Raw genomic sequence first — 24,243 nt, forward strand, 5'->3', positions numbered from 1 at the left:
GTAGCATTTTAGATGTTATAAAATATGCAAATTGGTCAACTAAGCTTAAAATTTTTCTTATCATATATAAAAAATTTAAGAATAATTTATAATTAATATTTTCACATTCTTTCAATAATATTTTAATGAACTTTATTAAAACTTCAGATAACAATATTTGAAATATTGTAATTTAACTTAAACTTCATTATCTATACTAAAATTTATATAAACTGATCTTTTTTGTTACTATTGCTGATAGTAAAAAAGAATTAATTGAAGATTTAATTTAGGCTCTTATTACTGCTAATATACCTTTAGAAAAAGTGAATTCTTTTATTTTTTTTTTTTGAAGATATGTAAAATAAAGAGTTTTCATTTTCAAGACACCTATATTATGTCAAATGTACTTATCTCAAATCTTTAAAAACCATTTTACACAACTTAAACTTATATTTGAAAGTAAACCAGTAGCAATTACCATAGATAAAACTAAAGCTCTGAATTTTTGGTTTAGTTCCAATTTTTGGTTCTGATCTGTTTATTAGTACATAAAATTTTACTAAAAGTGTTTTTCAGTTTAAAATTTTTAATGAAAAACGTTTACAGGTTAAACTTTTAGCCAAAAACGTTTTTCAGTTAAAAACCTTACTGAAAATATTTTTGGTTTGAAAAATCAGTTTCAGTTCCATTTTTGGATCAAAAAAATGGAATTGAAACCATTTTTTTTAGAAAACTCCTCAAACTGAAACTGTTTTCAAATGAAGTTTTTTAACTAAAAAAATATTTTTTAGTTAAAATATAATCACAAAAACTTTTTCAGTAAAAAGTTTTAGCCTGAAAAACATTCAGTAAGAAACTAAATTTGAAACTGAAAATGAAACTGAAAATGAAACCAAACTGGAAATTCAGAGCTTTAGATAAAACTACAGATGATCATGCTTGTAGTGTGATGAATACTCTTTTTCACTTTCACACAAATACCAAATTAGTTTCTATGGATTTTTTAGTTCAAGTTAATAATTCAACAATAGAATCAACTCTTCTTACAATTCTGACAAAATATAATATTTCTTTTTCTTTTTTACGTTTATTCATTTCAGATTCAGCCGCTAATATGAAGAAATGATTTTATGAAGTGTTAAAACCTGTTATGTCACAACTGATTTATACTTCTTACTGTGCACATATATTGTACTTAATTGGGTAAGTAAAGTATTTTTGTTATAAATTTAATTATCTCAAAATAATTTTGTATAATATTTTAAATTTGTAGTGAAATATGGCAAAAATTTAATCCATTTGCTATTTTAAAAGAATTCTTGGCTAAAGTAAAAGAATGCTTTGTTCGTACTTCATAGTCCAGCAAGAAGAGGTAGATATTTAACACACTTATGCAATTATAGTATATCTTCTTCTTGTAAAATTCCTCTTCCTATTCTATACATTGGAATTTATAGTTTAAAATGGTTGAGTATACAAAAATACACATATCCTATTGGAATTCTTTTTTTCAGAATGAAGTAACCAATGATTCAACAAATGAAACACTTAAAAATATTTTAAAAACTCTTTCTGATCCTTTCAAATTTGGTACTATTTCAGTTTATATTCATTTTATTTCTATATATGCAAGACAATTCATACAAGATACTGATTTTTTTCAGAAACAAAACAAGCCTATATTTCCATTTGTAAAGGAACGCCTTAATCATCTTTCTGCATTTTTAGAAAGTAATTGCAATTCTCAAGATTTTGGTCCAGATCTTGATACTACTATTATTTCACATTATTTCAACCCACCTGATTTTTATCCTGTTTTTTGTTTAGCTTTTGAAGCTGCTTTTAACAAATTTAATGCTCATATTCCCTCACATCCTACACATTCACTTTTTTGGGCTGCCCAAAATTTTGATCCTAAATATATTTTACTTGGTCCATTGGAAAGAAAAAATTTACATCAATATAGTGCTATTAGAGAATTAGCAAACCCTTCAGATGAATTACTTTGTAAATGGTCCATTTATTGTGGGTTGCAATTGGAAAATTCAGTTGGAGAAATTAATTTGGAAGAATATTGGATGAATCTTGGAGATAAATTACCAATTCTTTCAAAAATTGCACTTGATTATATTTGGTACCTGTATCATGCTGTAGTGTGGAAAGAAGTTTTTCAATTTATAACAATATTTTGGATGAAAATTGACAAAATCTTTCAGAGGATTCTTTGAAAGGATTAAATATGATGTATTTTAATGGAAATTAATTGTAAAGTCAAATAATAAATATAATAAAATTTGATTTTAATAAAATTTTTTTATAGCCGAAATAAATGAGCCAAAATAATCATTTTAAGTCCGCAGAAGCAGGGCAGATCATAGGTTAAACCGCCGGCAGATTTTATAAAATTTCGCCGCAGAAATTCATCGTCCGTAAATTGTTGATAATCGGAGATCACATGACAAGAAAAACACAATTACAAAAAAAAAAAAAATTTTTAGAATTTAAAGTAGGTATTCAACAATGTCAGACCAGTATGAAGGCGCTATAGGAATTGACTTGGGAACTACATATTCGTGCGTTGCTGTGTGGGAAAATGAGTTGCGCGTTGGTAAGTCATTTTTAAAAAAGCAGGAGACTTTTATTTATCTATATACATAATAAAAAAATTTTTTTCTATTCAAATATAGAAATAATTGCTAATGAACAAGGGAACCGCACAACACCTTCATATGTCGCCTTTGCCGACACAGAGCGTCTTATTGGTGACGCTGCCAAGAACCAAGCGGCTATGAATCCTAAAAACACAGTCTTTGACGCGAAACGTCTAATAGGTCGACGTTTTGACGATCCAGAAGTAAAGGCCGATATAAAGCATTGGCCTTTTACTGTTGTTGAAAAAGATGGTGCTCCTTTGATTCAAGTTGAATACCAGGGCGAAACGAAAAATTTTACCCCACAAGAAATATCGTCGATGGTATTAACTCGTATGAAGGTATAATTAATTTTTTTATTATTTATATTTTTTGATTTTTTTTTTTGCTTATCATACAATTTCGTTAATTTATAGGAAATTGCTGAAGGAAAATTAGGAAAAAAAGTCAAGAAAGCTGTTATTACTGTTCCAGCTTATTTTAATGATTCTCAACGTCTTGCCACTAAGGATGCTGGAAAAATTTCAGGATTGGATGTACTTCGAATTATAAATGAACCAACTGCTGCAGCTATAGCTTACGGACTTGATTCTAAAGAAACAAAAGAAAAGAATGTTTTGATATTTGATTTGGGTGGTGGTACTTTTGATGTATCTCTCTTGAATATAACTGGAGGCGTTTTTGCTGTAAAAGCTACCGCAGGAGACACTCATTTGGGCGGTGAAGATTTTGATAACAATCTTCTTGAATACTTTAAACTAGAATTTAAGCGTAAACAGAAGCATGATATATCAGGGGATGCACGTGCTATACGACGTTTAAGAACTGCTTGTGAAAGAGCAAAACGAGCTTTATCTTCACAAACTCAGACAACTATTGAAGTTGATTCATTATATGACGGTATTGACTTTCAAGCCAATATTACTCGTGCTAAATTTGAGGAATTGAACTCTTCTCAATTTAGTTCTACTTTAGAACCTGTCCGTAAGGTTTTAAAAGATGCAAAAATAGAGAAAAAGGATATACATGAAATTGTTCTTGTAGGTGGTTCTACTCGTATCCCAAAAATTCAATCACTTCTTCAAGATTTCTTTGATGGAAAAGAATTGAATAAATCAATTAATCCGGACGAAGCTGTTGCTTACGGAGCTGCTGTGCAAGCTGCTCTTTTAACAAATCAAGCTGATAACGAAAAAACTCAGGATCTTTTACTTTTAGATGTAGTTCCACTTAGTTTAGGTGTTGAAACTCAAGGTGGAGTTATGGCAGTAGTTGTACCTCGAAATACACCTATTCCAACTATCAAAAAAAAAGTTTTCACGACAGCAGAAGATGGTCAAACTATCGTTGAATTTCCAGTATATGAAGGGGAAAGGCCAATGTGCTATGATAATAATTTATTAGGATCTTTTGAACTATCAGGAATACCTCCAATGCCTCGTGGAGAAGCTGAGCTTGAATGTACTTTTGATATTAATGCTGATGGTATTCTTAAAGTTACAGCAAAGGATAAAGCGACGGGACGAAAAGCTAATATTACAATCTCAAATTCGGCCGGTCGATTATCAGCTGTTGATATTGAACGTATGGTTGCTGAGTCAGAAAAATTCAAAGAGGAAGATAAAAAGAGTCAAGAACGCGTAGAAGCAAAACAAGAGCTTGAAAATTATGTTTATCAAGTATTTATCATTTTTAATATATATGCTATTTCATTACATAATAATCATTTAATTGAAAGAATTTTATTTTTTTTAGATTGAAAATACGCTTAATGAACCAAATGTTGCTATGAAATTGAAACGCAATGATAAAGAATCCATTGAGAATGCTCTTTCAGGTTCAAATTTATTGATTTGATATATTTATTTTTTTTTTAATACTAATTACTTCAATCAAATTTTATAGAAGCACTTGAATTTCTTGACATTTCTAATGATTCGACGGTTAGCAAGGAAGATATTAACGCTACAAGGAAGAAATTACAACGTAGCGTTACTCGTGCATTTGCTTCACTCAATCGCTAGAATCCTTTTTTAAGTCCCTCTTTCATATATAATGATGTAATTTTTTCAAAAAATATGTGTATATTTTCATCATTAAAAAACACATAGACATAATCCATAAAAAATATTATCACATAGATCAATCCCTTATTTCTGTTTCTGATGGACAACCTCGTATTTTAATTTATCTTAATTATTTATTGTATAACAATACGGGGAATAGCACTAAACGCATATTTGTTGATGTTATTGCTGCGTGATAAAATGACAACTAAATGTGTTGAGAAATTTGCAATAAAAACTTTTTACTGCAATTAAAAGTAAATCTACATAATTATTCAAAAGTATATCGTTATTCGTAAACATTTACGTATTATTATTCGATTTAACATCATTAATTACAATAGGCAGCCAAGCTTCTTCAGGTATGCTTTTTGCCCATTCTTTATTTATTGTAATTGGAATTATTAATAGGGATATAATTTCGAATATAAAAAAAAAATACATGTAAAAAAAAAGTAATTTCACTTACCAGGTATAGAAGTATCAGGTAGTTTAATATTTTTCATAATCGAATTAATCACAGCCAAATCGTCTATAACATTTAATAATATTAACATTTTTTAAAAGAATGACATAATTACAGCAACATATTTACCATCTGGAATTTTATCTTGATCATTTGTGTGAATTTGTAATACTTTTGGTCGTTCTTCCTATAATTTTAATATTAATATTAATAGCAATTATTTATGTATATATTTGAGAATAAAGTCAAATTAAATTACTTGTTGAAATGCAAAATCATTATTTTCTTGTACATCCTCCTCCTCATCGTCTTGTGGTAAGGCCTCATATCCAAATGGCACAAAATTTTCTTCATCACTTTCGCTATTCACCTCTTCATTAGAGGTGTTATTCATCAGATTAACATCATTATCGCCCCCAATTGGAGTAAATCCATTATTTAACGTTAATTTGCTGGAGAATTCATTAGATAAAATATTGTCACTTGGTATTGTTGTAGTGGCATTATTAAGTTGTGGTTGTATTTTATGATAATTGGAGTAAGAATTAATATCTTTGAAGATAATTTTAAAAAGATAAAATATTAATTTAATATTCAAAAAAATAAAAAAAATATGAAAATTGTACCTTGGGACATTGTTGAATGTACTAAAAGAACACAGACCGCATTTATATAATAGGTTGTTATCACGTGATATATAGATCAAATAGCTACTGACGTAAAGACACTAATTTCGAAAATGAAAGAACTTAAAGAAGCCGAGGAGGAATGGAAAAAAGCCAAATCTGAAGCAATAAGACTACGTGATTTTCATATAGAAAATTTGTATGAATTATTATTAAAATCATCTTATGAACGAAATTATTGTCGTGCTAGCAAAATACTTGAAATTTTATTAAAATGTCCCGAGTGTGATTTGACTAGGATTTGGCAGGTTCTAATTTATTTGTTTGTAAAATGTAAAATTAATTAAATTTATTTAATAAAAAAAGAAACATATATATATTATATATTTATTGTATATTGGATAATTTACATTGTTAAATCTTTTTTTTTTTGGGATAAAGCCTGCTATTGAAGTGTTGGCTACTCTAGATCCTACTTCAACAGTTTTCATCGATTTCTTTAATATAATGTTATTAAAAAATCATACAAAGGTAAATACGATCTTTAAAATTAAAGTTCGTAATAAAAAATTGATGCCTTTTAATCTGTTTATTAATTCATAATTGAAGAAAAGAGATGTTGGAGAAGTGGATAAACAGAAGGTTATAATGGAATTGGTTTTTTATCAAGTAAAATATGGACAAACGATCGATGCTCTTGCAACTATTGAAACGTAATCAATTGATTTTTTTTATAACAAGTTCCTCATAGTAAAAACATTTCAATTATTAATTTTTCTATTCTTTAAATAGATATTTGCCTCAAGAACCGTATTGTAATAATCCACTCCTATACGGTTATGCAGGATTAATTTCATTTTCGTTGTGGGAACAATTAAACGCCAAATTTAAAAAATCGGAACCCGAAGTGGTTGGTTATAAACCGCAAAAACGTAAAAATGCTTCAAAAATAATTCTACCACCAAGGGAAAGATCAAAACGAAAAAGAAATGTTGATGAAAAAGACGATGATTTCATTGAAGTTGGTATGTAATTTATTAATATAATTATAAAAAATTTTCTTTATAATAATTATTACCGGAATTTAAATAGATGATCAAATGATGGATCAACATAAACGGTATTATGAAAATAGTTTAAGGAATTTTAGGATGTCTTTGGATATGGATATGTCGAATGATATGTTTCTAGTACATTATATTAAGGTATCTAAAAAAAATTAAAAAAATGAGGTTATTATTGTTATTAAAAATGTCATACTTAGACTCAAGATATACGTTTTTTTCAAGTTACTGTTATATAAGGAAGAGATTGGAGAAGCTATAAATGTCATACAAAATTTCTGCAATGAGAACCCATCAATTTTGACTGGACATAGGTACATAAAAGTTAAAAGGGAATAATTATATTGTTTTCATCAGTAAACTGAAGTGCGTATATATATTTGTTTTCAAAGGCTTTTATTTGAAGTCTTATATACATATGAAAGACTTAAATATGAATGGGTTGAAGTAGGAAAGACGTATCATCGAATTGATCCGGTGAGTCCACCTGATGAAGTGTTCAATCCCTTAATGGAACATTATACTCAAGTAATAGGTAGGGGGAAAAATGATCATATCTTTAAATTTTCTATCCAAATTAATTTTCCGATTCCAATTCCTATTAGAAAAAGAGCAAACTAACGGAGAAGATAGGGATATTTTAACTGATGCGTATTTTAATATATGTGAATTACTGTTCCAACGTATTGAATATGGAGACGATAATTCTAATTATTTATATAAAGCAATAGAATATTTTGTGTGGTTAAAGTTAAGTGATGTTAGGATTGTTATGTCTTGTTTGTTTATTTATTTGTTTGTTTGTTGGTAATAATTAATCCCGAATTTATTATTATTATTACTAATTAGGCACTCTGATATAGACAAAGTTAATGAATTATTAAAAAATCGAGGTGAATGGTTTAGACGATTTTTATTTTATACAAACAAAAAGACGGTTAAATCATGGCGTGAATTTCAATGTTACAGAATATTAAATGAATGTTTAAGTGATGAATGTTGTTATTTAGTAGAAAAAGTAAAAGAACATATTTTATCAGGGAAAAATTTTCATACCGTTCTTTATAATTTTGAGAAGAAAAAATATTATGGAAATATTGATGGGAATATTGATTGGAACGTTGATTGGAATACTTCAAAATCAAGTGATGATGATGTTAATGATGACAGCGATATCGACGATGACGATGATGGTGATGATGACGATGATGACGATGATGATGATGATGATGATGATGGTGATGATGACGATGATGATGATGATGATGATGATGAAATTGATGATGATGACAATGAAGAAGCTGATGATGATGATGATGATGATAACATCAATTACAGTGATGATGATGATTGGTGATGGATAAGATTATTTCTGATATTAATTTTAATTTTTTAAAAAATTCTATCACTTCTATTGCTACATATTCAGGTATTATTACAAACCCAAACAAAATTTTTAAAAAAAGACTAAAGTACAAGATACTTAAAAAAACTAAAGGTACAAAAAATTTCTTTCTAAACAAGAAATAAATACAAAAATAAATAAATAAAAAATTATTACAAAAAAAGGGTATAAATAAATAAGCAACTATCTATTATTATATTATCTTTTCATTTAATACTTCAAAATTATTATTATTACTATTATTGTTATTATCTTCTGTGTCATTTCTTAAGTTATAATTTTTTATAAAAGAAGCAAAGATTAAACCCATTACAGCCACAAATATACAAAGTATGTAAATTGTTGAAATGCCATTATTAATACTATTTAATATTATGTTCTTTTGTTCTTCATCTAATTGTCGAATATTTTTAAGCGATAATACATCATTAAGAGAACTTTTAATAGGATAATTTTGTGTATTTTTCATATTCGATAAAATATGATTATCAAATAGTGCTGTTGATATCGATATGCCAAATATAAATCCGTAACCTCTAAAAAAATTACAAAGTCCGATCATACCAGATTTTTCTCCTTTCTTAACGGCACGTAAAGCAGGTATTAATAAAATAAATTGGGTTCCGATACCACATCCAATAACTATTAATGCTATCACACGTAATAATGTTTCTGTAGTTAAATTTAATGTTGACAATAAAAATCCACCACCTATTAGTGAAATTGAACCAATATATAATAACCATTTATACTTTTCAAATTTAATTACCAACGTTCCACTAATTGCACAAAATATTACGACGCTTGATACTAAAGGTAAAAGTGATATACCAGATTGTGTAGCCGATTGCAAACGAACGTATTGAAAATATATTGGAGTATAATAAATTACTATCACTTGTATCCAGCCAATAAAATAAAAACATCCAAATATGGCCCTTATAGAAGAATCTTTGAACATTGATGTTGGTATTAAAGGTTTTTTAACAAATATTTTTTCAAATATTCCAAAAAACATTAAAATAACAAATCCGACCCCAAAAATTGTTAATATTGTCACACTAATCCAAGGGAATTTATTTCCTCCATAATTTAAACCAAAAAGTAATAATAATAATCCTGAAGCCAGCAGGAAGATTCCCAACCAATCAACCTCTTTTAATTTGGTTGAAGTATTTTCAGATGATTTACCAAATTTTCTTAGTGCGATTAACAATATTATTATACATATTATTGATAATGGGCCATTCATGTAAAATGACCACCTCCATGAAACATAATCTACAAATAAACCACCTAATAGTGGACCAATTATAAATGCTATAGCAAATATTATGTTCATAACAATATTATAAAATACTTTTTGTTTATAAGGTAAAACTTCTGATATAATAATAAATGTCATAGATGCTATCATACCACTTCCTATTCCCATGGTTGCTCTAGTTGCAATTAGCCATTGAATATTTTGTGATGCTCCACATAATACTGAACTCGCACCAAATATTAAAATTGATACTAAAAATGTCAATTTTTTTCCAAATATTGTTGATAATTTTCTGCAAAATGGTTGTAACATTGTCTTTAACAAAGTGAGAAATAATTTGTAAAAAAAAAAGAGGAAAAAAGAAAAATAAGTTATAAAATCTACATAAAAGATATATTGCAAAACTTTTTTTTAAAAAAAAAGAGAGACTTACACTTGTTAGACTATGACTATTTATTAACCATGAAAATTCTTCACCGGATTTAAATTCTTCCAAAATTTTGGGCAATTGATTTGCTACCAAATTAACATCAAGTATTGCAAGAAAAAGTATCAGACAACATCCAATCATTAAAAGAAATTTTTCCCATATTTTAAGTCTTATAACATTTTTCGTTCTAATCGATTCTCTAAAAATTTGATTAAATGAAGTAGTTGGAGAAAACGCTGTAGTGATATCGTTTGTGTTGGTTAGATGTTTTTGCGATATTGGGGAATCTATAACTCCTACTTCTATTGTACTTTCACTTCTTGAAGTAGTAGTATCTCCACCTTTAGTTGTTATAAATGATAATTTTGATATTCTTTTCGAATTCTTTACACTATAGTCTTCTTCTTCTATAATGATCTCAGAAGAATTATTTCTATTATGTCGAGATGACTTTATTGGCCTATTACGATTTTTTTTTGTACTATCATCTTTATTGATATGTTCAACATCAATGTTCGATGATGATCCTTCACCGGTAATTTTTTTACTGTTATTAGGTTTAACAGAAGATTTTGACTTTAAAACGGCTTCTTTGTTTAAAAGATTTTCTTCATGTAAATTATTATTTGTATCATCATTATCATTATTATTATCGTTATTATTTTCTATTTCAACATGATCATAAGGTTCCCCTACGTAAGTATTTGATCCTGAAGAAGGTTGAACCGTATGATTATATTTTGGTTTTGATGAATATGATGATTCTACTGTTTTAATCTCAGATTCTATTATAGGATTTAAATTTGAATGCGAAGATCTTTTAATCAATGATTCATATTCTCTTATTTTAGTTGTAACTGCCGCTGAATTACTACTGGATGAATAATTATACGGATTATTAATATTAATGTTTTTAACATTATTGTTACCATTATTACCATTACTATTACCACTATTACCATTATTACCATTATTATTACCATTATTACCAATATTATTATTATTATTATTATTATTATTATTATTATTATAAATATTATAATTATTGAAGTCCATTGTTAACCTATTAGTATCAAATGGAGAAGAAGGACTAGTAATAAATGGAGATGACGCTGTTGTAGACAAATCAATGTCTGATTGATTATTATGACTTTGATTAATTATTGATTGTACTGATTGTCTCATAGTATTAATTAATAAATTACTTGTTGAACCTTGTGGTGTCATATAAGCAGTTGTTGTTGAATCTAATGATGATGATGGATAATGACGAATTACTCTGCTATTATTACTACTACTGCCATTATTTTTACGATATTGTTGCCATATATCACTATTTTTATTTTTTAAGTAAATGTTATTGTTATTTTTATTATCATTGTTATTGTTGTCGTTGAAAGTCCTTTCTTCATTTTCATTTTCATTTATAACTTCTATTTCTGTTATTTCTGTTGTTGCTTCAAAAAATATGTCACCTTCGCTTGAAATACTCCCCTGTGAAGATTTCGGTGAATGTTTCGAAGACATTTACTTAAGTAAACCTTTATTATTATTTATTTAATTATCAGTTATCTTTTTTTTTTTAAATAAAAAGTGAATTTCTATTTTTATTTATTTAATTTATTTCACACATGAACGTGTGAACAAAAAAAAAATTTTTTTTTCCGGAACGTTAAATATTTAATCAGGAAGAATCAAATAAAAAAGAAACAGGGAAATAATAATAAAAAAAAGATTGTCAACTCATTTTACTTATTAAAGTTTAAAAAAGATGATGAAGGTAAAAGATTTCATTATTACTGGAAATTTTTTTTTTCACTTTAGAAAAAAAAAATTATATATATTGTATACAAACTTAAATTAAATTTTGAATTACAAACAATAAGTTGTGTATCGTTTCGTTTAATTACATAAAAAAAAAAGGCTTTTCGTATATTAATCTCATTCGAAATACATTACCCGAACGGAATAACGAAAATAAATCTTTTAATTCGTTTCTAATAATAAGGATACTTTTAAGTTAATTAAAGAAACTTTTTTTGGAATCCATTCTTTCCTGTCTGAAACATAATATTTGAAAAACACGCGATGTTTAATTGTATCATTATAAGTTACCTAATAAGGATTAATGTACCAAACAATGCACCTATAAGCACAACTTGTCATTTAAAGTAAAACCCAAAAATCTGGTCTTAAGATCTAAAAAACCAAAATGTATCACTACAGAAAAAAAAAATAATAATAAATAAAAAATTGAGATCATTTTTATCGTCATTTTCAAAATGAATTTTTTTACCACAATTATAAAAATAGAAATATTTCAGTAAAATTTATGGAACACCATTTAAAAAATGCGATTAAAAAATCCCTGTGATCTTTCCTGTAAATTTAACCTATATTATGCACAATTACAAAATAAACATTATAAACATTTAAAATATAATATATTAACATTATTGTATATTTATTATATTTATGACAAAACATATGACATAGTATATTTATTTCAACTAATTAAATTTAATTTATGTACCATATTTTGCTTTATAAAATGATGGTGGTAAATTCTCTAAAATAGAACTAAAAGATCTTTCTACTACAACTAATTGATTATGTTTAATAAAATTTAAATACATTAATGTTTGGTATCTATTAACTAATTGAAAACTGATCGTATCCGTATATATTTTTTCATATTTTTGTTCCTGTTCTCCTGATTGTTGTTTCTTCAAAAATTTCGGTTTAGATTGTTGTCCTGAACATCTCGCACAAATTAATTCATTATTATTACCAGTGCCTTCTTTTATTTTGCATTTATTAAAATCAATTAAACATAAATAATTTGCTCCCCATACAATCATACTATCAGAAGATGGATTAAATGAACATCCCATAATCTTATCTTTAAGATTAAGAAAGTTTTGCGGAAGTTTTTCTGAATATTTTAATGACCAATCGGTTAATTTCTTTTGTTGTAAATCAAAAAGATAGAATTGATTTGATGTCAAAGTTATTACAAGTATAGGTTCAAATGGATTAAATGTTAATGAAGTATGTATAGAAGAAAATTGATTAATGGTCATATGATGCTATGCCAAGTAAGTAAGTAAATAAATAAATAAATTAATACATTATAAAAAAAAAATTTAATATTAAAATAATAATAATAAGTATATTTTACCTTAAGAGTCTCTAAATTATATACGTAAATTTGATTTAGAAGATCACCAGTTGCTAACCATTTACCATCTTCACTTATAGTCAAGCTGGTTAGTGGTTCACAATCAGGTTTTGTAGAGTAGTCATCAAATCGTTCCAGAACTGTTATATAAACATCATCCTCTTCGTCAATTTCAAGCCCAAAAACTACTATTTCAGAATTCATAAAAGCTACTACAAGTTTACTTCCATTTGGAACAAATCCTAATAAATTGGCTCCAACATTACGTCCGTCTATAGTTACTTGAGGAAAATCTTTTATTTTACGTACTTTTAAATGATTTGAATGAACTGGATTATCGTCCTAAGAAAATAAATAAATAAATAAATAAAAAAGTAAATGTTACTTATTTATAATTAAAAATTTAATAATCATATTTACGTCTTCCAGGACTTTGAACAATTTGATACGTTCAACATCAGATACTGCAATCCATTCCCCATTTTCGGATATTGAACTTGCCATTAATTGATTATTTCCCTAATGATATTAATTCAAAATGAATAAATATCTAATATAACGTAAATAAATAAATAAATAAATAAATAAATACCTTTAATTTTATTTCTAAAATAGCCTTTTGAGGTTCTACTAATTCCAAACGAGGAATTTTTTGTTTAAATTGATCTGGTTCTGGCGGCATTGCTATAAATAGTTATAAATCGACACTTAGTCACGTCCTTAAATATGTGTGTATAAACATACACACTTAAAATTGCTTGATATTTTACCTTTACCCAATCTCCAGATTTTTATATGATCATTAGATCGAAACATTATTAATTTTTTTGATTTGGACATGTTAATCATAGGTTTTAAAGGAACATAAGGCACCCTATAATATTTGCTTTTAGGGAAATTTAAAGTTGGAGCAAAGACCATAGTTGTATCAACACCTTCATATAAGACAATTTATATCGTGTTATTCCAGGAATTCATAATTTTTTTTTTAAAAAAAAATTTTACGATGCTATAAATACTTTACCTCCAGAAATTACAGAATTAACACCCCTTTCTTCACATATCGCGAGAGCTTTCACATCATGCATATGATGACGACTATATCCTACCTTTACCCAGTATTTCTCATTGACTGAATTATCCTTACCGTATGATTTGGGTTTAGGAACAATTCGATATAGAACACATTTACGATCTACTCCAGAAGAATAAACCATTGTACCATCCTAAGAATTAGGGCAAATATATAAGAAATAATCAAGATAAATAAAAAAAGAATTTACATTTACGATCTTACCTAGAAGAATAAACTATTGTACTATCCTAAGAATTATAAAACATATGTTGAAATAATCAAGATAAATAAAAAAAGAGAATTTATGTTAAAAGTATTTACCATATTCGAAACCAAACACAAAACATCTGCGTCGTGACCACCAAGTTTTTGTTTCATCGTGCCAAATGTTCCTTCCCAGAAACATACGTAACCAAGCGAGTCACCACTTATTATAGTATCATCTCTAAAAATCATTTGTGTCGTTAAAATGTGTATAAAACAATATGCATTTCTTTAAAATCGGGAAGTTTAAACTTACTTTAACACTTGAATTGCCCATACAATAGTTTCTTTCCGTGAATTTTTATCTGGAGTTATCCTAAGTATTTCACGTCCTTCAAAAAAAAAAAAAATATTTATATTTAAAATATGAATAAAGTTGCATCCTCATTTTTCTCTTATTAATACCTTGTTCAACATCCCACTTTATAATAAGACTATTCGAAGTCCCAAATACAATATATTTATCTTCCTTGTCCCAGGCTATAGAAGTAACTTTTGCTTCCTTTCTATCATAATTTTTTACTAAGGATAATCCATCATCTGTAATTTCAAATATTCGTACACCTCCATCATCACACCCAATAGCAAGTAATGTATTTGCGTGATTAACGGCCATACACCAAATTGCTCCTCCATGTGAATTAATAAATTTCTAGAATTAATTTTAATTAATAAGTATAAAGGTAGGTATTCAATAATGTAAATGATGTAAATCCTTTTCGCAACAATAAATCAATTTTCAATTAAAATTGATTCGTTGCATTTTTTTGTAAAAGTTAAAAAAAAAACTTTTTTTTTCCTAATATTATTTACCTTGCTTTTTAATTTTGTCGTATCCCATTCAATTATTAATCCATTGGCACTACCAGAGAATAATCTTGGCGATTTATTAGCCAATTCCTTTAAAGCTTTTTCTTGTTCATCTTTTGTACTATAAATTATCTTATCTGTTTCTGTTAAACTAAGTTTATGTACCCATATGATTGATTCCACGGAAGTATTCAATTCACCTAATATTCTCTAAACGCCGATAATAAAGTGAATTAATTTAAATATAAAATAGCATAATAAAAACTTTTAAATTGCAGCTAAATACTTTTTCTAGGTGCCAACTAAACGGGTTCCATATTTCAATATCTCCATTAGCACGACCACATGCAACTAAAGGTCTAGCCGTACCGGTCGTAAATGCAAGAGCATTAATAGCTGATGGCATATACTCTACGAAACGACACCTATGAATCTCCATTTTTTTTCAATATTATAGAATAGAATTTTTTTTTAGATTATCAAAAAAAAAAATTGTTAATGGATCATGTGATTTGCATATATTTTAATCACATCTGAGATGTGCAAAACCGAAATACTTTTTGTCTGTAAAACCAAATCGTTCAAAGAATAAAAACATGAAGTCATTTTGGGCTTCTTATAAGTCTTTGCCACCAAGAACACGCGTTTATCTCGGTTTAGGTATCATTTCGTTTTAATATAGACTCAAGTTTTTACTTTCGTTTATTTAATAAACTTAAAACTTAAAAATATATTAATAGGAGGAATAGCCATAGCTTTAACAGGTCATTACGTTAGTGACTGGCTGGAAAAAAAAATTTCTGTAGACTCTCAAGCAACTGCGGGAAATGCTTCAAATAATTTATCGAATCAAATCACCAATACTTCTCAAAAAACTTAATGTGAAAGAAAATATATATTAACATTTCTATGAATATATTACTAAATATTTTAATGATTCACAATAATTATTGTTCCTCAACTAATTTACGCGATTATAAATTAATATATTTTACAATAAACTATAAACTTTTCCTTGTTGTAAGATTCGATGAGTTTGATGTAGATGTCAAAGGAATCATATCATCCTTTTTTTGCAATATGAAATTAAGTAAACTTTTAAGCAGCCCAGATTTATTTCGTGATGGAATCAAGTCTGCATTATAAATATTCGGATCTATTAGGGAGAAAAAAATTTAACATGTATCAATAAAAAAGAAATTATAATAATGAAATAACAAACCAAAAGATGGGAGCGCGTTATCGTTAGCGCTTAAAGAAATAAAATAAGAGAATGGAATTAACCAAACGCAAATTCCAAAGAATGCAGCAACATCTACGAATACAAAATAGCGAGATGTAAAGTATTGAAACCATAGAAAGTGGTCAGCTATCACCAGCACTTAAGGAAAAAAAGGTTAACGTTATTTTTACCAAAAAAAAAAAAAAAATCTATGAAAATTTACCACAGCTTGCGATAAACGGTAAACTTGTCAAATTGATAAACGGAAATGTCTCTAGGTTCATTGTATATACACCATGACACATTATAGAGAAAAGAATGCGCCAAAACGGAAAACTATCGAATAACCATAGAAGAACGTGAATTACCACAACCATCTAATTTTTATCGTATTTATTATTAATTAAAAAGCTTTATACAAAAAAAATTGAAGAAATTTATACTGAAATTGATATCTACGATATCTACCTACCAACGTTACATTCTTTATAATCTTTCTTGTCAAAACTGTATATTCTTCGACGAGCTCAGCTAGTTATACAACGAATGTTAACAATGTTACAAATAAAGAATAGATTTGTTTCACTCAGAAAACAAAGTACCTAAATAATATAGTCCACATGCTTTGAGAAACAAATTGATTAGTAAGTTGTTTTATAAAGTTGTAAAAAAAAGGTATTTAAAATACCTAAGCTCAACGTTAAAAATAAGAACGCGAGTACAGCTGCGCCATATGATAAAAGGTGTAATAAAGTCATTTTATGAACAAAAAAAAAATTTTTTTTTTTGATTTTATAAATTAACAGGCTCTGATAATGATCGACCTGCTACCTGATTTAGGGATTTTCATACGCGTTTAATAGACAAACACTTCATTACACTTCCAAAAAAAGATATAAACTAATTTAACTATAATAAATTTCAACTTTGTTTCAGCCTTTTCTTTTACATATTTTTTTTTGTTTTTTTTATTACTATATTTTTATTTATTTATTTATTTATTTATTTTTTGACTCCAAGAGTGTAAAAAGTCGCTAATATGACAAAAGTACCAATAGTTTACCATCCATGTTATAATATTGTATTTTGGAATCTTGAAAAGGTCAGTAAAAGTATCTTACGATAGCATTTGGACAAATTTGAAATTAATATTATTTACAATTTGTGTAGATACATCCATTTGATACGCAAAAATTTAAAAGAATTTATCGAATTTTATTAACATCGGGATTATTTGATGCTGATTCATTTTATGAACCTTCACCTCCAACTCCACTTGATATAGCAAATTTACATTCGACACAATATCTTGAATCATTAAATAGTAATGTTCAATTGCAAAAAATTTTGGAAGTTCCTTTTTTAGCCGTCTTACCTCAAGCTTTAATGAAGAAAAAAGTACTGGAACCAATGTTATTACAAACTGGTGGAAGCGTTCTTGCCGCAGAATTAGCCTTAGAATATGGTTGGGGGATTAATTTAGGTATTTAATATTAAGTTTAGTTTGATCAATGAATTTGAAAATTTATTGTATTTGCTTTTTTAGGAGGAGGATTTCATCATGCGCATCATGATGGTGGTGGTGGCTTTTGTGTTTACGCGGATATTACCCTGATGGTTGAAAAAATACTGTCGAAATACCCTGATCAAGTTTCTCGTGTTATGATTGTGGATTTGGACGCTCATCAGGTATCAACAACATATTCATTCGTTCATCCACTCATTTTTTTTTATTCCTTCGCTTATTACAAGTTTCTTGTAGGGAAATGGATATGAACGCGATTTGGCACATAATAATAAAATTCATATTGTAGATGCATTTAATGTTCATATATATCCACAGGACAATGATGCATTCTCTTCAATCACTACACCAATTCCATTAACATCACCAGAATTAAAACAAGATGATAAATATCTTCCTCTCATTCAATCAAATCTATTTCAATCATTTCATAAATTTCATCCTCAATTTATTATATATAATGCAGGAACAGATTGTTTAGAAGGCGACCCTCTTGGAGCAATGAATTTATCGGCTGAAGCGATATTGAAAAGAGATGAAATCGTATTTCGAATGGCTTTCGATCATGGAGTTCCTATAGTAATGTTACTGAGTGGAGGATACCAAAAAAAAAATGCAGAAATTATTTCTGCGAGTATTTTAAATTTAATTAGTAAGTTTGGTCTTTTGGAAGGACGTAGAAAATCTGTTATAACTTCTCATTAGAGAATATACAGTAGTTGTCATTTTATCATTATATATTACTCGTCATATTTTTTTGCTTTGTACAAAATATTGTTTTTTTGTATTATATATATATAGCTGATTTACATGGGTGCCTGATAGACATCGCTGTGAAACTTAAATATGTACCTTTCTTAATAGATTTACATAACATTTTAACATTATATTGTTTTACGCGTTTCTTATTAATTATAAATAATTTATTTTTTTATTTATATTTAAATATTTTTTTTTATACAAGAATATCACATTAATTGAACAAATCCGATAGACCGCAGTTTGATATTCCAAGTTTCGATTGTTATATTTGTCAGATAAAGCCGATGCTATATTTATATGAGCGTCAATAAGAAAGATGTTTCACATGCTTCAGATCATACCTTTTGGAAGTCATTTGGAGTCATTACCTACAAAATGCTTTTGTTTTTTTGTTTCCTCATTTAGGCAAAAATGCCTTTTGGTACACATTTTTTTTTATCGTCACAAAAGCATTTTGATTATCTAAATCATTATCTACATTATAATAAAAAGTGCCCGCTTTTGTTTTTGTTTTTATAACCACTTGATTCCTTTTTTTTCTTTTAAAAAATAATTTTGAAATTTATTTGAAATAATGATATACCAATTTTTAAAACAAACGGTTAAACAGCTAGCATACATGTTCCCAGCTCATGGGACTGTATTTTGTTTAACATGGTTTGGAGTTGGGCCTACTCCAATTCCTATCCTATCATTTTTTAATTTACCATTAATTTATATATTGGTTCGTAAGAGTCCATCATTAATAAACTTACCATTATTTTTGGCACTCACATCAGGAGCTGCTTTGGCTCATAATGAACCAACAACTTCACCTATGGAAAGTTATTTTGAAAACTTTACGATTTTATCAATTATAGGAGCGTCAATAGCGCTTGTTACGCTAATACCAATGGTATTGACGAAGTACCTCTCAATAAAAATTAACGATAGGTATGAAAATTTCACACATAATGTGAACTCAAGATTAATGTTTCCGGTAATTTGGACGGCAGCCTGGTCGTTATTTAGACGATATTCTCCTTTAGGATCCTGGGGAGATTGGTCATATACAATTGATAACTCGGGATATACAGGCGATCCAATCGTACAGATAGCCTCAATTGGAGGGCTCAGTGCAATTAATCTTCTTTTGGCGTTGTGGATGCAAGTAATATCCGATTATCTGATATTGAGACATAGAATAAATAAAACAAATCGTAATATTATATTGGATGAGGAAACTCCCTTAATTAATCATCCAACTCCTGATAACGACGATAACACAATGGTATATAAAGAAGATATAACAAATAACTATTATTTACGTATGGGAATGCTGTTTGTTATTCTAGGTTGTTTTTTCATCGGAAGTTACAGGTTAAACAACATAGAAAGCAATTTTAACCATACGCAAACTGAAGAAGTTGGATGTGTATTACCAAGCTATGGTGTTACGATGGATGAAATGTTTAAAAAAACAGCGACGTTAGTAACTAATTTTCAATCGAAAATTGTATTGTGGAGTGAATCAGCAATTTCAATAGAAAATGATTCCGAGTATGAAAAGTTATTAAATACAGCTTATAATTATACGAACAAATATCACTTTTTTTTGGGATTAGCATATACAGTCCGTAATGGCTCCAAGAAAAAAAATATGTTGACGTTCATTGGGAATAATGAAACATTATTCAAATATGAGAAAACACATCCTGTTCCATTGGTAGAATCATATTCCACTGAAAGTGGTCCAGGATATTTGAGTACTGTAAAAATTGAATTACCAAAGAAAGAAAGAAGACAAACAGAATTTTTAAGTTTAAATGTTAGTGGAGCCATATGTCTAGATATGGATTTCCCAGAGTTACTTGGCCAAGCGGCAGGCGCAAATTTGATTTTGTCACCGGCACAAACTTGGTCCGCACATGTCGGAATGCAACATTTAAAAATGTCATCTGTAAGAGCGGTTGAAAATGGGTATTGGATTTTAAGATGTGATGGAGGTGGAGCTTCAGGGCTCATCGGTAATATATTTGCAATATTATAATATTTATTTATAAATTACGCAATTAAAAATTTTTTTTGACCTTTATTTATAGATCCTTACGGTCGTATTCGACATGTACAAATTGCGACTAATGACCATACCAATCTATATTCTTGGGAGGTTCCTTTTAGTGAAGAAAAAATTAAAACTTATTATGCTGTTTATGGTGAAGCAACGGTATGGGGAGCATTTGGTTTTCTAATTTTATGTGAACTAGCATGGTATACTTCCTGGAAGCATGCTGAGGGAGACATGGAACATGTGACGAATAAAGTTAAACAAACTATTGAGCAAGGTCAAAAATGGATGGAAAATAAATATGATGAGATTTTTGATGTAGAGGAACTACCTCCAAGCGTGCAGCAAAGTCTCCTATAGTTTATTTGTATATATATTTTTAGAATTGTTTACGCGATTCGCGCAACTACATTTAAATGTAAACTTTGTAAATTACTAAAGCTTGTACGGTGAAATTGATTTAAAATATATTACTTTATAATCAATTTATCTTCAACCTTCTTTTGTTATAAACTAATAGTAAGAGTAAATTTCGGTTCTTTTTTTTTTCATTTTACTTCATTAATTCCATTTATTTGATTAAAATTGGTTTATTTAATGACCCTTATAATATTGATTTTGATCTATTTCGGACTTCTCCATTATTTCTGGATTTTTTATTATAATCCTCCATTTTTATAACCATAAAATCTCTTGTAAACAGTTCACAGCCAAGTAATAAAAAATTTAATACATTTAAACGCATATAATTTGATTTAGAATATTAAAAATAGTGATATCAGATACGAAATATTGTACACATCAAAGACGTGTTCGATCACGTGATTTAATATAATATATTATCTGTTATTGAAATGGTTAAATAGCAAATAAATAAAAAACGGGGTATTCAAAACCTCATTTGTGCTCTGAGTAAACTTGTAGAGCAGGCTGAAATACACCCATTATATGTAATTTGAAAGGTATATATATGGTGGCGAAAAGTTTAACGATTTTTCAGAAAGTCACGTGATCGAACACGGCCCAGGAATTATTTTTTACTAAAAAGGAAGGGATGTCTGAAATTCTATCATAAAACACGAAACTTTCGCAAGGTAATATTATATATGGATAAAGACGAAATTTTTGCTAAAAAATTACAAGAAGAAGAGGAGAAAGAATTAGAACTTTTACAATTAAAGAGACTTCATGAAGAGTCTGATTCGTTAGAATTGGCACTTAAATTACAAGCCGAAGATTATTTACGAACTAAAGAAAATAACAATGCAGGTGAAATATTACTTACTTTATTGATAAAATTCCTGAAATTATTACAAATAAAAATGATTTATCGCAATTTATATTTTTATGAATAGACTTAGTAGATTTTGATCCTTCAAATCCCAATCCTGACCTTCATAAACTTTTTCTTGCGTTTAATCAACAATATTTTTGGGGACAACTAAGTAGAGTAGAAGTTCGTTGGTCAAAGAAAATGACATTAGTACGAATCAATTTTAACAAATTCTTATGAATGACGCGTCACACGTAAGATTTATGCTTTATGATTAATTGTTTTTGTAATTGAAAAGTGTGCAGGTTTATGCGAGTACCAGAGCGGCGGTTATATTTGTATAAGAATGAGCGAACCTTTATTGAAATTTCGCCCACAATCGGACATGATTGAAACATTATTGCATGAAATGATTCACGCTTATCTTTTTGTCACGCATAATATTCAAGATCGTTGTAGGTATATTCATAATTATATTACTTTACATTAATTGCATTCTTAAAAACTTTTTCTTTATAAGCTGGACACGGTCCAGAATTCCATAAACATATGCATCGCATAAACGCTGCAGCTGGAACGAATATCACAGTTTATCACAATTTTCATGATGAAGTCAATTATTACAAGACACACGTTTGGAAATGTAATGTGAGTTTTTTTATTAATGGGGTACATGGTCTTGAATACTGGCCGGTAAATCTAATTTGATATTGATTTCAGGGACCATGCCAACATAAGCCACCATATTATGGAATTGTTAAACGTTCGATGAATAGGTAGCTATCTTAGTTAGAAAAAAAAAAAAGGAATTTATCTTTCAACACTCTAAAATACTATTATACTTAAAGAAAACCGCAAAAAGCGGACTCTTGGTTTGAGACTCATCAGGAAACTTGTGGTGGTACATTTATTAAAGTATCCGAACCTCCCAAAAAGGAAGAAGAACATTCGGAAAAAAAAGAACGTAAAGGCAAAAAAAGCAAACGTAAAATAGAAAATGAAATAAGCAAGGATAATGTGATATTGGATGAAAAAGATCCTAGCAAAAAAGCACGTAGTATTCTCGATTATTTTGAATCATCAACAGTGAAACAAGGAAGTGATATTAACATACCAATACAAATTTTTGATGATGAAACTGAAAAGTATTGTGGAAACATAACAATAAACAATAAAGCCTCCTCATTCAAAACATCTACAGTGCAATGTCCAATTTGCGGGGATAACTCAATCGAAGCAGATGAAATCAACGAACACATTGATTTGTGTATTCAGATAGAATGAGTTATAATAAAAACCAAAATTGCTTGTTACTTTAAGCTATTCAATAATGATTCATCCAAATTCAATGGAACAATTATTCCATCTTCAGTAGTTAAAGTAAATTCTGTAATTTTCCATTCACGATCATGTAAATCTCGGATAGAACGAAAATGAACACTTCCTTTTCCTAATATAGTAGGATATTATAATTAATTCGTAATAATACAATAAATAAATATTCATTTTGTTTTTTCATATTACCTTTATCACCTTTAACAGTGTATTGAAAATCTACTTTGCCTTTTAAATGATTAATGCTTCCCTTAATCCAAGGTAAACCAGAAGTGAAATTAATATTTTTCCCCAATAATTCTAAAGCTTTAGGATGATATTTTAAATTAAACAGACTTCCTTGTACAGTGCTACTATTCAAGCGTTGATAATTAAATGAAGCAATTATAGCTCCAACCCAAAAGCTGACACCAATTATTCCAAAAATGACATATTGAGTGGTATTATTTTTAATTTCGGGTAAAGGCCTCGGTAGTGGCTGAGACTTTTTGGTGGTTGTATTTATCGCTGTAGTGGAATAAAAAATCTTTAATCGTGTTGAATTTATTATCGGATTTTGTCTCTTTAAATTATTTGCCGGAAAAACAGTATGTCGTGAAATTGGCTTAACTAATTTTTGAGAACTAATTAATAACGAACGAACCATTTTGTTTTTTTTGAAAAGATATAATTTAAGCAACCATTAGATAATTTCGGGCAAAATTATATTGTTGCACCAAATTTGGCTAAAAATTATCCATACCAATCATACCAATTTAAAAAATTTTTTTCATATGTTACCTAATTCGGAAG

The 24,243-nt window shown here is 28.1% G+C and overlaps 11 protein-coding genes across 14 annotated transcripts; 6 read left to right on the forward strand and 5 right to left on the reverse strand.

The window, feature by feature from the left end:
- Positions 1-2,466: 2,466 nt before the first annotated feature.
- On the forward strand, positions 2,467-4,980 carry OCT59_001871 (Heat shock protein sks2). The gene is made up of 5 exons (XM_025327615.2): positions 2,467-2,590; positions 2,670-2,974; positions 3,050-4,312; positions 4,389-4,470; positions 4,539-4,980. The coding sequence occupies exons 1-5, from the start codon at positions 2,503-2,505 to the stop codon at positions 4,655-4,657; spliced, it is 1,857 nt and encodes a 618-aa protein (XP_025170404.1). The 5' UTR covers positions 2,467-2,502; the 3' UTR covers positions 4,658-4,980.
- OCT59_001872 (uncharacterized protein) lies at positions 4,794-5,805 on the reverse strand. 2 transcript variants are annotated; one of them, XM_066144131.1, is made up of 6 exons: positions 5,792-5,805; positions 5,425-5,717; positions 5,295-5,352; positions 5,169-5,231; positions 5,039-5,079; positions 4,812-4,962 (listed from the first exon to the last, which is right to left on the reverse strand). In XM_066144131.1, exons 1-6 carry the CDS (start codon positions 5,799-5,801, stop codon positions 4,951-4,953), a joined length of 477 nt encoding a protein of 158 aa, XP_065995327.1. In that variant the 5' UTR covers positions 5,802-5,805; the 3' UTR covers positions 4,812-4,950. The 2 variants fall into 2 exon arrangements, with proteins under 2 accessions (XP_025170403.2, XP_065995327.1); XM_025320833.2 differs by having other exon boundaries at positions 4,794-5,079.
- Positions 5,806-5,900: 95 nt separating this feature from the next.
- OCT59_001873 (uncharacterized protein) lies at positions 5,901-8,579 on the forward strand. Its single transcript, XM_066144132.1, has 9 exons — positions 5,901-6,124; positions 6,233-6,322; positions 6,401-6,504; positions 6,584-6,816; positions 6,884-6,996; positions 7,081-7,169; positions 7,248-7,390; positions 7,461-7,605; positions 7,705-8,579. The coding sequence occupies exons 2-9, from the start codon at positions 6,299-6,301 to the stop codon at positions 8,210-8,212; spliced, it is 1,359 nt and encodes a 452-aa protein (XP_065995328.1). The 5' UTR covers positions 5,901-6,124; positions 6,233-6,298; the 3' UTR covers positions 8,213-8,579.
- OCT59_001874 (uncharacterized protein) lies at positions 8,454-11,989 on the reverse strand (the record flags this gene model as incomplete). The annotated part of the gene is made up of 2 exons (XM_025330704.2): positions 9,961-11,989; positions 8,454-9,842 (listed from the first exon to the last, which is right to left on the reverse strand). Exons 1-2 carry the CDS (start codon positions 11,482-11,484, stop codon positions 8,454-8,456), a joined length of 2,913 nt encoding a protein of 970 aa, XP_025170401.1. The 5' UTR covers positions 11,485-11,989.
- Positions 11,990-12,432: 443 nt separating this feature from the next.
- Positions 12,433-15,730, reverse strand: OCT59_001875 (uncharacterized protein). The gene is made up of 11 exons (XM_066144133.1): positions 15,574-15,730; positions 15,291-15,497; positions 14,883-15,129; positions 14,734-14,809; positions 14,535-14,658; positions 14,163-14,364; positions 13,909-14,073; positions 13,731-13,822; positions 13,559-13,657; positions 13,139-13,480; positions 12,433-13,046 (listed from the first exon to the last, which is right to left on the reverse strand). The coding sequence occupies exons 1-11, from the start codon at positions 15,724-15,726 to the stop codon at positions 12,483-12,485; spliced, it is 2,271 nt and encodes a 756-aa protein (XP_065995329.1). The 5' UTR covers positions 15,727-15,730; the 3' UTR covers positions 12,433-12,482.
- Positions 15,731-15,839: 109 nt separating this feature from the next.
- OCT59_001876 (uncharacterized protein) lies at positions 15,840-16,309 on the forward strand. The gene is made up of 2 exons (XM_025332553.2): positions 15,840-15,947; positions 16,028-16,309. Exons 1-2 carry the CDS (start codon positions 15,884-15,886, stop codon positions 16,165-16,167), a joined length of 204 nt encoding a protein of 67 aa, XP_025170399.1. The 5' UTR covers positions 15,840-15,883; the 3' UTR covers positions 16,168-16,309.
- On the reverse strand, positions 16,188-17,272 carry OCT59_001877 (uncharacterized protein). Of its 2 annotated transcripts, XM_025320831.2 has the most exons (6): positions 17,198-17,271; positions 17,112-17,132; positions 16,982-17,040; positions 16,733-16,886; positions 16,510-16,668; positions 16,188-16,443 (listed from the first exon to the last, which is right to left on the reverse strand). In XM_025320831.2, the coding sequence occupies exons 1-6, from the start codon at positions 17,265-17,267 to the stop codon at positions 16,289-16,291; spliced, it is 618 nt and encodes a 205-aa protein (XP_025170398.1). In that variant the 5' UTR covers positions 17,268-17,271; the 3' UTR covers positions 16,188-16,288. The 2 variants fall into 2 exon arrangements, with proteins under 2 accessions (XP_025170398.1, XP_065995330.1); XM_066144136.1 differs by having other exon boundaries at positions 17,112-17,272.
- A 184-nt stretch (positions 17,273-17,456) lies between these two features.
- OCT59_001878 (uncharacterized protein) lies at positions 17,457-18,977 on the forward strand. 2 transcript variants are annotated; one of them, XM_025320830.2, is made up of 4 exons: positions 17,457-17,611; positions 17,680-17,992; positions 18,056-18,198; positions 18,272-18,977. In XM_025320830.2, the coding sequence occupies exons 1-4, from the start codon at positions 17,549-17,551 to the stop codon at positions 18,737-18,739; spliced, it is 987 nt and encodes a 328-aa protein (XP_025170397.1). In that variant the 5' UTR covers positions 17,457-17,548; the 3' UTR covers positions 18,740-18,977. The 2 variants fall into 2 exon arrangements, with proteins under 2 accessions (XP_025170397.1, XP_065995331.1); XM_066144137.1 differs by having other exon boundaries at positions 17,457-17,992.
- A 363-nt stretch (positions 18,978-19,340) lies between these two features.
- On the forward strand, positions 19,341-21,447 carry OCT59_001879 (uncharacterized protein). Its single transcript, XM_025320829.2, has 2 exons — positions 19,341-20,802; positions 20,878-21,447. The coding sequence occupies exons 1-2, from the start codon at positions 19,371-19,373 to the stop codon at positions 21,201-21,203; spliced, it is 1,758 nt and encodes a 585-aa protein (XP_025170396.1). The 5' UTR covers positions 19,341-19,370; the 3' UTR covers positions 21,204-21,447.
- A 502-nt stretch (positions 21,448-21,949) lies between these two features.
- On the forward strand, positions 21,950-23,400 carry OCT59_001880 (uncharacterized protein; the record flags this gene model as incomplete). Its single annotated transcript, XM_025333668.2, has 6 exons — positions 21,950-22,112; positions 22,199-22,326; positions 22,415-22,571; positions 22,637-22,764; positions 22,837-22,892; positions 22,965-23,400. 6 exons carry the CDS (start codon positions 21,950-21,952, stop codon positions 23,398-23,400), a joined length of 1,068 nt encoding a protein of 355 aa, XP_025170395.1.
- Positions 22,754-24,148, reverse strand: OCT59_001881 (uncharacterized protein). The gene is made up of 2 exons (XM_025320828.2): positions 23,641-24,148; positions 22,754-23,566 (listed from the first exon to the last, which is right to left on the reverse strand). Exons 1-2 carry the CDS (start codon positions 24,095-24,097, stop codon positions 23,427-23,429), a joined length of 597 nt encoding a protein of 198 aa, XP_025170394.2. The 5' UTR covers positions 24,098-24,148; the 3' UTR covers positions 22,754-23,426.
- Between the last annotated feature and the right edge of the window lie 95 nt (positions 24,149-24,243).

The sequence above is a fragment of the Rhizophagus irregularis genome, chromosome 10, assembly GCF_026210795.1.
Source record: "Rhizophagus irregularis chromosome 10, complete sequence".
Taxonomy (NCBI): domain Eukaryota; kingdom Fungi; phylum Glomeromycota; class Glomeromycetes; order Glomerales; family Glomeraceae; genus Rhizophagus; species Rhizophagus irregularis.

What these genes read in the sequence shown, in the direction of transcription:
- OCT59_001871 (XM_025327615.2), top strand. Translation starts at nt 2,503, where the DNA reads ATGTCAGACCAGTATGAAGGCGCTATAGGAATTGACTTGGGAACTACA. An exon ending in TTGAAAATTATGTTTATCAA is followed by an intron (nt 4,313 to 4,388) that starts GTATTTATCATT and finishes TATTTTTTTTAG; the next exon opens with ATTGAAAATACGCTTAATGA. An exon ending in CATTGAGAATGCTCTTTCAG is followed by an intron (nt 4,471 to 4,538) that starts GTTCAAATTTAT and finishes CAAATTTTATAG; the next exon opens with AAGCACTTGAATTTCTTGAC.
- OCT59_001872 (XM_025320833.2), bottom strand. An exon ending in TCAAGATAAAATTCCAGATG is followed by an intron (nt 5,232 to 5,294) that starts GTAAATATGTTG and finishes TAAATGTTATAG; the next exon opens with ACGATTTGGCTGTGATTAAT. An exon ending in ACCTGATACTTCTATACCTG is followed by an intron (nt 5,080 to 5,168) that starts GTAAGTGAAATT and finishes CAATAAATAAAG; the next exon opens with AATGGGCAAAAAGCATACCT.
- OCT59_001873 (XM_066144132.1), top strand. Translation starts at nt 6,299, where the DNA reads ATGTTATTAAAAAATCATACAAAG. An exon ending in GCTCTTGCAACTATTGAAAC is followed by an intron (nt 6,505 to 6,583) that starts GTAATCAATTGA and finishes TTCTTTAAATAG; the next exon opens with ATATTTGCCTCAAGAACCGT. An exon ending in GAATATTTTGTGTGGTTAAA is followed by an intron (nt 7,606 to 7,704) that starts GTTAAGTGATGT and finishes ATTACTAATTAG; the next exon opens with GCACTCTGATATAGACAAAG.
- OCT59_001875 (XM_066144133.1), bottom strand. Translation starts at nt 15,726, where the DNA reads ATGGAGATTCATAGGTGTCGTTTCGTAGAGTATATGCCATCAGCTATT. An exon ending in TTAGTTGGCACCTAGAAAAA is followed by an intron (nt 15,498 to 15,573) that starts GTATTTAGCTGC and finishes ATCGGCGTTTAG; the next exon opens with AGAATATTAGGTGAATTGAA. An exon ending in TGGGCAATTCAAGTGTTAAA is followed by an intron (nt 14,659 to 14,733) that starts GTAAGTTTAAAC and finishes AATGATTTTTAG; the next exon opens with AGATGATACTATAATAAGTG.
- OCT59_001876 (XM_025332553.2), top strand. Translation starts at nt 15,884, where the DNA reads ATGAAGTCATTTTGGGCTTCTTATAAGTCTTTGCCACCAAGAACACGC. An exon ending in ACGCGTTTATCTCGGTTTAG is followed by an intron (nt 15,948 to 16,027) that starts GTATCATTTCGT and finishes ATATATTAATAG; the next exon opens with GAGGAATAGCCATAGCTTTA.
- OCT59_001877 (XM_025320831.2), bottom strand. Translation starts at nt 17,267, where the DNA reads ATGACTTTATTACACCTTTTATCATATGGCGCAGCTGTACTCGCGTTC. An exon ending in ATGTGGACTATATTATTTAG is followed by an intron (nt 17,041 to 17,111) that starts GTACTTTGTTTT and finishes TTGTATAACTAG; the next exon opens with CTGAGCTCGTCGAAGAATAT. An exon ending in TAACGCGCTCCCATCTTTTG is followed by an intron (nt 16,444 to 16,509) that starts GTTTGTTATTTC and finishes TCTCCCTAATAG; the next exon opens with ATCCGAATATTTATAATGCA.
- OCT59_001878 (XM_025320830.2), top strand. Translation starts at nt 17,549, where the DNA reads ATGACAAAAGTACCAATAGTTTACCATCCATGTTATAATATTGTATTT. An exon ending in TATTTTGGAATCTTGAAAAG is followed by an intron (nt 17,612 to 17,679) that starts GTCAGTAAAAGT and finishes CAATTTGTGTAG; the next exon opens with ATACATCCATTTGATACGCA. An exon ending in TGGTTGGGGGATTAATTTAG is followed by an intron (nt 17,993 to 18,055) that starts GTATTTAATATT and finishes TTGCTTTTTTAG; the next exon opens with GAGGAGGATTTCATCATGCG.
- OCT59_001879 (XM_025320829.2), top strand. Translation starts at nt 19,371, where the DNA reads ATGATATACCAATTTTTAAAACAAACGGTTAAACAGCTAGCATACATG. An exon ending in TGGAGCTTCAGGGCTCATCG is followed by an intron (nt 20,803 to 20,877) that starts GTAATATATTTG and finishes CTTTATTTATAG; the next exon opens with ATCCTTACGGTCGTATTCGA.
- OCT59_001881 (XM_025320828.2), bottom strand. Translation starts at nt 24,097, where the DNA reads ATGGTTCGTTCGTTATTAATTAGTTCTCAAAAATTAGTTAAGCCAATT. An exon ending in CACTGTTAAAGGTGATAAAG is followed by an intron (nt 23,567 to 23,640) that starts GTAATATGAAAA and finishes CTACTATATTAG; the next exon opens with GAAAAGGAAGTGTTCATTTT.